Genomic DNA, 10770 nt, shown 5'->3' on the forward strand with positions numbered 1-10770 from the left:
TAAGTTTAATCTAACGTAGTGGGTGTTGAATCTTTACTGTACAATAATATATTAAAAGTTATATATGAGTGACAGAAATATTTAAATAAAATTATTAAGTAATATGACTCCATCTACAAATACGATCAAGAACACAATAAAAAAGTACATTAATTGGGAAGTTATTGGTGCTTTAGTCATAAATCTATAGACCTTTGTATCAGTAACTGGTACAAATAAAAGATGTGTGTGTATAGGTAATATATAAAATAAAGCAGATTTTAAATGTAATTGTAAAGGGGTGGATTTACAATCTTATGCAAGTTCATCAGAAGAGCTGCGGAATCCCTGACAAACAGTGTAAGTAGTGCTTACAATGTGTTTCTGGGATTTCTGCAGCTCTTCCATTGAAGTTAACAATAGACAATTGGGAGAACCTCTGCAGTATTCACCCTAAAATCTCAGACTGAAAAATTACATTCGTCATATTCAGGGACTGAAAGCAAATTGAACCAGTGAAATGAGTGATGAGAATGAAATTGTTACGGTTGATGACTTGATTTAATCTCTAACTGGACAATCACAGTATACTGTGAGAAAAGCCTGACCAGAAACAACACAAACGTTTATTTAAATGGTATATATCATTTTTTACAGTGCAGATCAATTCACAGCAATTACTGTTCTGTTGGAAAGCAACAGCTGAGAATGGCCAGTGAAAAATGTATTTCCCTCACCATCCAGGGTAGGAGGGGAGCCTTCAGCACTCGCATCCCTTCAGGAATTTCTGAATTAACATTTACCAGTAGCTTTTCAAGTAGAACAGAATCTCCATTAATCTGTTAGCTGATGTAATCAACATGTTTTTATTTTGGTTTGTTTTCCATGCTGTCAAGTAATCAGCTGGAGCAATGGCCACGGAACTCGCACCTCAGGTTGACAGACGTGGTTCCCGAGCTGTGTGAATCCCGTGGCCTGGGATTCCCAGCCGGCTGTAGTAAAACCTGCAAAACAGGTTAAAGTAGAGACTTCAGGCCTCATTATATTTAAATTACCAGCCCGCCCCCCGGTCCCGCCTGAGTGAAAGGTGAAAGTGGGCGGGTTGGGATCGGGTTTTACATTTTCCCCCCACGCCCCCCAACCTACCCGTTTTTACCTCTGAAAATTCCAGCAACAGTCTCCACCATGTTGTATAGGTGCTGTAGCCATTCTGAGTCACTATATTACTATAATTGTACAAGTAGTAATTAATAGGCATAATTTTTCTCTTCAGCATTACTAATAGGCTTAAAAAATGTTTGTGATCAAAATATAACTGTTAAGCCATTTTTCCTACCTTGAACATCCCCAGAAGCTGCTTTGCCGTTCATACTTTGTGGCATTCTGGCACCAAAGTAACCAGAGCATCCACACAACAATTCTGGAAACAGTAACAGCAGGTTTATATGGGGGCAGTCTTCCCCACCCACACCTTCCCTCCCCCCTCCCCCCAAGATCTGCACCCACTGTTTGTATAGGTGCAGAACCATCAGATGTTCATTTGATGTACAGGAAACTCTTTATTATCCAGCACCAACGGGACCGGCATGGTGCCGGTTTATCAAAAAGTCCGGATTACAGAGAGGTATAGTTTAAAAGGTACGAGAGCTCCATACACAGCAACAAATCCAGGCTTCCCTGTTGCTTAGCAACATGTGCAGGAACTCCGGCCACAGACCAAGCGTCCCTGTTGCTTAGCAACAAGTGCACGAACCCCAGTTACACAGCCACAGATTCAGGAACTGCCACTAATATGAAGTAAAACTTAACTGAACCTACTCCTGAATTTTGCCAGTTAACAGAGAGTTTCCTGTAAATTAAATTGTGCACCCTCTTCATGCCCAGTCAGGTCCAGCCACCTGAAAAGCCATACAGGAAATTTGGAAGTAGCTCTATATTAAAGTACAAAGTGGGGGCAAATGATTAGTGCCCATTGCTCCTGTGTATTGTACCCACTTTTTAGGTGCTTTTTGGGCACCAAACAAAGGTCAGTCTACCCTATAAAGTCATTTTGACTGGCTGATTTTTACATTAGGTCCTATAACTAGATAACATTTCATTTATGTACTGCGTGTAACAAAATCCTAAACTTATTTTTAAGGAATGCATTTATGTTTTCATTGCACATAGGAGAAAAGAAGTATTTTGACAGGGATTTTTATTAACACGTTCTAATTTGTTTGAAATCCTGTATTGTCATGTTGCTACCTATAACTCATGATACAATGATTAAATAAAGGAAGGGGAAATCATTAAAACAGAAAAAAATCTGAGAGAATTTGGATCAAAGGCAAACACCTTTTTAATTAAAAAGGGAATAAATTTAGGTATCCTTCAAACAAAAACTTAGAGAATTGAGTCCAAGCAGCTAATTTATCTTAAATTTAAACAAATGGGGATATAGAGAATTGACATAGAGGAAAAGTTAAATAGATAATTTAAATGAATTTAATCTAAAGCCACTAATTAGCTCAGGAAGATGTATATCAAAACACATGACAACTATATTTTACATCTATTACTGTATATATTACACTCACTACATGAGGCACAGTTTCATTGAAAACTTTGGTAACTTTGTTCCAATGGGCAAACCCATTGTACAGTCTTTAGTACCAGTTAAGACTGTAGGTGGTACTGTATTAGGAATTTTGACTAGGGTGTCACACTTTGCTTGTCACACACTTACCCATCCAGCCATCTCTCACAGCAGAAGTGATTATTCCTTCCTCTCAAAGTCCTGATAAAGGTCTGTAAATTTGCCAAAGCTTATTAAGGTTTACTAATCCTCATGAGCTTTTAATACCAAAATTTGTCTTTTAGGCATTGATCTCATGCTTCCTGATAAATTTTTAATTGGGGATGAATGGGTAAATTTAGTTAATAAAACAGGTAAATGTATAATAGTAACATAGAAGATAAGGTAAAGACTGGCAGTTAGAAAGTGTCTACGTATAGTTGCTTATAAATGTTATATGCTATAGTATTACACTTTTTACATTAACTCTTTCCAGTTATCAAAGTTAAGCCTGTCCTTTGGATGTAGCATTTTCGTTTGTATTGTTTCCTACAGGTGAATGAAGGTTTGATTGCATATGAGCACACACACATTGAGGCCATAGGCTGGAGTGCCGAAGACTCGTTTCAGTTTATAGTGTTCTCCCCGCCAGCCTCATTGGAACCGCGAGAGTTTCATATCACCATCTCATATGACAACGCTGAACGATCCAGTCGTCTTCTTGCAAATACAGGTGAGATATTCAAAGTACATCTCCAGTGTATGAAAATACCAGAGCCTGCCAAACGTCATCAGTATGAAGTTTTGCACTTTTTAAAATAAATTTTAGCCCTGAATTTCCTCGCACATAAACGAGATTTCTGCCGCACTTCGAAGCTACGATGACCCAGAAGCAGAAAGTCTGAGGAAATTCAGAACCAATTATTTATAATTATTAGTAAGATAAAATGTTCATGAGCTGATACAGTGGGGGTGAAATCGGTCTTCTGTAATCAAAATTTGTGCTGATTCATTATCGCTAATTTAGACCAAGACCATTTTCACCCCCAATTCCAGTAATAAGAAACTATTTAAACCAAGGGGATTTAAAAATTTGATAAAATATGAGTAGCTTTGATGAAATACAGTTGTTAACACCACGAAAACAGGCCATTTATCTCATTGCTATTTGTGGGGCCTTGCTGTGTGCAAATTGGCTGCCACGTTTGGCTACATAACAACAGTGACTCTACTTCACAGATCATATTGTGCTGGGCTGTTCTTAGGGTGTGAAAGGTGCTATATAAATGCAAAGTAAAGTCTAACTGCATAGTTTGTTTTACTTAAGGCAGTCTTTGTTTTCCTCAACAGGTGCTGTTGTTACAGAAGGTGAAAGGATATTAATTGACAAATTCAAGCTGGATGCTTCAAACCTAATGGTGAAGCTTCCAGAGTCCAAACGCTCGCTGTATGAAGTATGGTATCAAGTAATATCTTTGCCTACCCATGGTGTGATTGTTGTTGGTGAGCGTAACATTACCAAGCAGAAACCCTATTTTTCTCAGTTTATTGTTAATAAATATGGAATAACTTACTTACATGATAATTCAGAAAGTCTTACGGATAATTTTACCTTTGCTGCATGGCTAAACCTAAAGAGCAAAGCTGCATCAAGGCCCTTGAATGACAGTGAGGTGGTAGAAGAGATGTTCAATATTACCATTACCCCTATTAATGATCAGCCTCCAGAATTGAAAACCAAAGCTCCCAGTTTGAAGGTAGTGCAGGGTTACAATGCTGTACTTAATTCAGACCATATAAATGTTGTAGATTTAGATAATCTACCAGAAGAAATCAAATACAGCATTATCAGTGGACCCAATAATGGCTATGTGGCAACAGCAGAGAACTTAAATATATCGATCAAGCATTTCACACAGGCTGATATCAATGATGGTAAAATTTGGTTTGTTCAAGATGGAAGCTCATCATCTGGTGTTTTTTACTTTAGTGTCACTGATGGTAAACACCGGCCATTATACAAATTGTTTAATCTGGAGGTTATACCTATTATGATCACGCTTATAAACAACACTCAACTGGAAGTTCAACAGGGGCAAAGTATTTCTACCATCACTAATGAACACTTGGCTGCAGAAACTAATGGGAAAGTTACAGTGATAAGTTATGAAATTACTAGCCCTCCACAATTTGGACATATTTTGATTGGAAACAAAAGTGTGACTTTGTTTGAGCAGGAAGACCTTGTGAGAGGACATTTGACTTATCACATGACCAACCTCTCTGCATCACAGGATACTTTTGAGTTCACAGTGATGACTTCTGAAGGTAATGTGTCTGAGCAGGTGGTTAACATTACAGTGAGGCCTTTGCTGAAAATGGCAGAAGATTTTAAGATTCCCACTGGAACTATTTGTCAACTTGGAACAGATGTGCTGGATGCAAGCAAATTGGCTAACCAGACCGGGAGTGTTCCCAAGTTTGAAGTAAAACGATTACCAACCTATGGCAGATTAGTGAGACCAAGCCACATGGTCAAAGGTCGCAGAGAAGCTGCAAAAATATTTACTCAGAAAGACATCGAACTAGGTCTTGTACTGCTTGAGATTGAGGCCAATATGACTGGAGTGGACTTATTGAATGACTCCTTTGCATTTGTTTTGACAGCAAATAATGTGCAACCAGCTGAAGGCACCTTTCTATACAGCATTATTCCATTTAATGGTTCTAAAGTACAAGACATCACGTTAAATGAAAATCCACCACTTCTCAATTCACATACATCAAATGCAACATCTACTTCAAGTCAGTTACCACTGGGAACTCAAACAGAGATGCCCACTATAACGCCTACTAAAACTGTGCCACGGTGGCGAAACAAATCTCGCTGGGGAAATCACAAAAGTAATACTTCTGCCTCTGCCCCAGATGTGACTCTGGCAAGCTTTGTAAAACAGACTACAATAGAACCAGTCAACGGAAAGCCTGTTGCTCAACCCATTCAAGTTTCCAGCTCTCTTCATATAATTTTACCCCTAGCTTTTCTAGCACTTTCACTCATCATTATCATCATTGTTGTAATTTTGATAAAACAGAAGAAAAAACCAAAGCACAAACCTCTGATAAGTAATTATCCCAATAATGGTGGAACAAAAAGTCCAAGCTTTCAGCCAGTAGAGAGGAGCCCGACAGTTCCAGCTGTCACAGTCACCCGCCTTAATACAGGTGGCCCCTCTAGTCCTTCACTGATAGAAAGACATAACCAAATGGTCACAACAGCCACTAGTTCAAAAGAAACCTCAACTCTACTTTATAATTGTAATCAGATTGATGCAGAAATGGTGCACCATTGTCGCACAACCAATCCAACCTTGAGGCATAATCAGTACTGGGTATAACAAAGCAAGAGATTTGCTTCTACCTATAAACCTTGCTGAATTATAGGGGGGAATTTTAACCTAAAAAAACAGATGGGTTGGGGGCATGGGGGTAGTTAAAGTGTGAAAAATCTGAAACTCATCCTGAAACCACCTCCAACCTGCCCAGTTCCAGTTTTAACGGAGGCGGGACAGGGGCAGGCAGCTAATCCGCTGCCAGGAGGTGGGTCGTCTATTTAAGTATTATAATGAGGCTAGATGCCTCTTTTAAGCTCCATTTTGTGTTTAACTTTAGCTGGTTGGGTTTTGCATACCTCGTGAGACCTGCCAGCTAATGCAAGGCGAGGACTACTGGATCCAGGAGGTAAGAGCCTTTACACTTACCTCCTGAATCCAGGGTCCCTACCTTGCCCACCCCATTCGGAGACCCCCTACGAGGCCTCCAATCACCCCCGCACCCCCGGCCTCTGATTTCCTCCACGAGGCCTCCCATCGTTTCTCTGGCTCTCCCTGTGCTGCTCCTCCGGCCCCTGAACCTCTTTGGCTCCCTCCACCCCCCACATCCTGGTCCGGCGCTGCCCCCTGGCCCCCGATCATCTTGCCACTCCCAGCCCCCAATCTTCTTGCCTCTCTCAGCCCCCTCGATCTTCTTCCCGGCCCAGCCCCCTTCGATCTTCTTCCCGCTCCCCCCACACCCCAATTTTCTTGCTGCTCCCGGCCCCCATGCAATCCCTTCCATCCCTCCATGCCACAGGCCTACCTGCCCAGAACTAGCCAGCCTTTCAATCTGGCTGGCTGCAGGTGGGAAACAGAGGCTTCCCATTCAAATCAGGCCCTGCCGTTAAAATCGGCAGGGCCTGCAGGAAACCCGTTCTCCCGGGTTGCCCAACTACCTCGGTGCCCCCCCCCCAACTCTCCCCACCCCACCCACTGCCCCCAACCCATCTTCCCCATTAAAATTCAGCCCATAGAGTGTAAGACAGGCAAACTTCTGACAGAAACTCCATTCAGCATCTTTGCAACTTGCACGGCTAAAGTAAGTTTTGAAATATATTTTTTTTAAATTAATTAGATACAATGTTTTTTAAAATCAGTATTTTAACATTTTGCAATGAAGCTTTGAAATCAGATGCTGCTTACCTTAGATTCTATGCCTTTTCAGTAGACCTGTTGCCAAAGAAATTACATTTGATCCCTTTTCAAAATCTAGATTAACTTAATTTAACTACTCTTGATAATTCTATGAGACACATATAGATAATTAGCTGAAAATTAAAAAAAATAATTTTAAGGCTAAGTCAACTTGATTTTGAAGACTTAGAAAAAAACATTGAAGCATGAGGCTGGCTTCCGTTTTTTAATTTTACTAGGTATTATCTGTAATAACTGCAAAAAATGAAATATAAGCACTTCAAAAGTTTGGCGCCTTCATTTTTTATGGGGGGGGCTGTTTTTTTGTAATGTGCTTTTGTAAAGGATGGGCAGGACTGGGGAATGGAATATTTTCTCAATTTCTATCACTATGTATCAGCACCAAGTACTCCAAGGTCCATGTACAGTTCAAATCAAATGCAGAGCAAAACTCCCTCTATTCCAATTCAACAATGTCCAGAAGTAGCATCCACCTCTGCACCAATGTGAAATTTTTCACTTTCAGATGAAAGGAATACAAGTGGCATTTTTAAACACATGATTAATACATACTATTGAAAAATGAAGAATATGTGAGGGCAGTTTACTTTCAGCTGTATTTAAAGAATAAGTTTGTTACTTTATCAATTATGGGGATGAAATTCCTATCTTCAGTAATTTTAATGGAAAAACTAGGCGTATGTATAAAGTGGTGAAACACCGCTTTTTCACACACACATTTATGCTACAATTAGCAAAGACAGGGGTTTCTTTCCTCAACTTGTTTCAAGTTATGCCTTCAGCTGCCTAAGCTCTGGAATTCCCTCCCTAAAACTCTCCACCTCTCTACCTCTCTTTCCTCCTTTAAGACACTCCTTAAACCTACCTCTCTGACTTAGCTTTTGGTCATCTGCCCTAATATCTCCTTATGTGGTTCCTTGTCAAATTTTGTTTGATAATGTTCCTGTGAAGCACCTTGGGATGTTTTACTACGTTAAAGGCGCTATATAAATACAAGCTGTTGTTGTTGTTGCCACAGAGAGGGATGGACCTTTCGATTTCAAGTGCTGTATGAGAACACTCCTCCCATGTGACAATGTAAAAGCTCGGCAAAATACTTTACCATGATTTAATGCGTATTGAGTAACCTCCATTTCACATTGCCAAAGAAAATTGATTTTTTTTTTCATTTGTTTTTCAATTTTATTCATGGATTAATTTCTTGTACTAGTAGCAGGGTTTTATTTTATTTGTCCTTAGGATGTGGGTAACACTGACAAAGCCGATTTTTTTTTATTTATTATCCATCCCTAATTGCTCTGAGAAGATGTCAGTGGCCTTTCTTCTTGAACTGCTGCAGTCCTTCTGTTGATGCTGCTCCTACAATGATTTTAGATAGGGTATTACAGGATTTTGACCCATTGATGATGAAGGAACAATGATATATACCCAAGTTAGAATGGGGTGTGACCTGGAGGGGAACTTGGAGGTGATAGTATTCCCACACAACTGCTGCCCTTGTGGTGGAGGGTGCGGGTTTGGAAGGTGCTGACATCTGCCTACCGATCCATGGCCAGCATAGGATGGCTGGGGAAGTTGAGCCCTGTTAGGCAAGCTTTTATTTAAAAAAACACATTTCCCCTTTCCAAATTCCACCTTTTATATTTTGGCACACTCCACTTTATGTGCAATCCTATATTTAACTGCACTAGATATTTTAACTTCAGCTGAGAGTTACAGGTAGAGAAGTTCTTTCAGATTCCTCAATATTCTGATGTTTGCATGTACCGTTTTTGAAATTACATTCTATAACTATTCACTGAAACATGTTAGTATGTCCTGTAACACCCCTTGTGGTATATTTAATTTGGTACTGTACATTTTTCTATCTACTTTGAGAATATCAAAGTTAGCAAGAAATGTGCTTAGCCACTATTATATTGTATCATCTATCATCTATAGATATAAAGCGGCTCTTCTGTCTGTCTGTCTGTCCGTTCTCTATACACGCAAAAGTTATAGAGCGTACCTACACGTGTGTTACATCAAAAGAAAGCTTGCGATTATGGACCGGTCATAGGCGTATTTACGTTTCGGCCGGACAAAAATCGCGCCCGCGGTATCCAAAAAACGTTCAACATTCCACTCATTATCCCCTCATTAGCATTGAGTGACTGTGATGTCGAAGAGCTGCTATGATGTCAGAGCAGTTTTTGTGCTGTCATAAAGAAATCAATGCTTTCACTGTGCCCAGCCTACTCAGCTGGGGTGACTCGGGCCGGGCTTCTTCCTCTCTCTCCGTCTCTTTATCTCTCTCTCTGTCTCCCAGTCTCTCTCCCTCTCTCCCCCAGTTTCTCTCTCTCTCCCCCAGTTTCTCCCTCTCTCCCCCCTCAGTCTCTCTCTCTCTCTATCTCCCAGTCTCGCTCTCTCCCCCAGTCTCCCAGTCTCTCTCCTCCAGACTCTCCCTCCTCCAGTCTCTCTCTCCCAGTCTCTCAGTTCAGTTCAGTTCAGTTCAGTTCAAATGCTTTATTGGCATGAAAGTTTACAGAGAACCATATTGCCAAAGCTCTTTATCTCTCTCTCTGTCTCTCTCTCTCCTCCAGTCTCTCTCTCCCCCCAATCTCTCTCTCGTTCCCCGTCTCTCTCTCTCCCCCAGTCTCTCCCTCTCTCTCCCCCCTCAGTTGCTCTCTCTCTCCCCCAGTCTCTCTCTTCCCCCCTGGTCTCTCTCTCTCTCTCTCTCCCCCAGTCTCTCTCTCTCCTCTCTCTCCCCCCAGTCTCTCCACTCTCGCTCTCTCCCCTGTCTCTCTCTACCCCAGTCTCTCTCTCTCCCCCTCAGTCGCTATCTCTCTCCCCCCTCAGTCTCTCTCTCTATCTCCCCAGTCTCTCTCTCTCTACCCGTCTCTCTCTCTCTCCCCCAGTCTCTCTACTCTTTCTCTCTCCCCGTCTCTCTCTCTCTCCCCCCAGTCTCTCTCTCTGCTTCCCTCTCTGTCTCTGTCTGTCTCTCTCTCCTTCACTCTCTCTCTCTCCCTCTCTCCTTCCCTCTCTCTCCTTCCCTCTCTCTGTCTCTCTCTCCTTCCCTCTCTCTGTCTCCCTGTCCTTCCCTCTCTCTGTCTCTCTCTGTCTCTCTCTCCTTCCCTCTCTCTCTCTGTCTCTCTCTCCTTCCCTCTCCAAACAGGGCGACACCGAATTTCTAGCCCTCTCCCTCTCTCTCCCCCCAATCTCTCTCTCTCTCCCCGTCTCTTTATCTCTCTCTCTGTCTCCCAGTCTCTCTATCTCTTCCCCCAGTCTCTCTCTCTCTCTCCCCCAGTTTCTCTCTCTCTCTCCCCGTCTCTCTTTCTCTCTCAATCCTCAGTCTCTCTCTCTCTCCCCCAGTCTCCCAGTCTCTCTCTCCTCCAGACTCTCCCTCCTCCAGTCTCTCTCTCCCAGTCTCTCTCTCTCCATCTCTCTCCTCCAGTCTCTCCCTCCTCCAGTCTCTCTCTCTCTCCCCCAATCTCTCTCTCGCTCCCCGTCTCTCTATCTCTCTCTCTCATCTCCCAGTCTCTCTACCTCTCTCTCTTCCCAGTCTCTCTCCCTTCCCCGTCTCTCTCTCTCTCCCCAATCTCGCTCTCTCCCCGTCTCTCTCCCCAGTCTCTCTCTCTCCCCCCAGTCTCTCTACTCTTTTTCTCTCCCCCCAGTCTCTCTCTCTCTCCTTCCCTCTGTCTCTGTCTGTCTCTCTCTCCTTCCCTC

At 42.1% G+C, this 10770-nt stretch overlaps 1 protein-coding gene across 2 annotated transcripts in view; it reads left to right on the forward strand.

Moving 5' to 3' along the window:
• Window positions 1-9532, forward strand: part of cspg4ba (chondroitin sulfate proteoglycan 4ba) — a 186542-nt gene extending 177010 nt beyond the window's left edge. For both annotated transcript variants that reach the window (XM_085972375.1, XM_085972385.1), the window contains exons 9-10: window positions 3092-3269; window positions 3887-9532. In XM_085972375.1, coding sequence (XP_085828501.1) covers window positions 3092-3269; window positions 3887-5934 — 2226 coding nt within the window. In that variant the 3' untranslated portion in view covers window positions 5935-9532. The remainder of the gene's footprint in view (window positions 1-3091; window positions 3270-3886) is intronic.
• Window positions 9533-10770: the final 1238 nt, after the last annotated feature.

This window comes from Somniosus microcephalus, chromosome 2 (assembly GCF_052327205.1).
Source record: "Somniosus microcephalus isolate GS21.2 chromosome 2, FLI_Smic_1.0, whole genome shotgun sequence".
Classification (NCBI taxonomy): domain Eukaryota; kingdom Metazoa; phylum Chordata; class Chondrichthyes; order Squaliformes; family Somniosidae; genus Somniosus; species Somniosus microcephalus.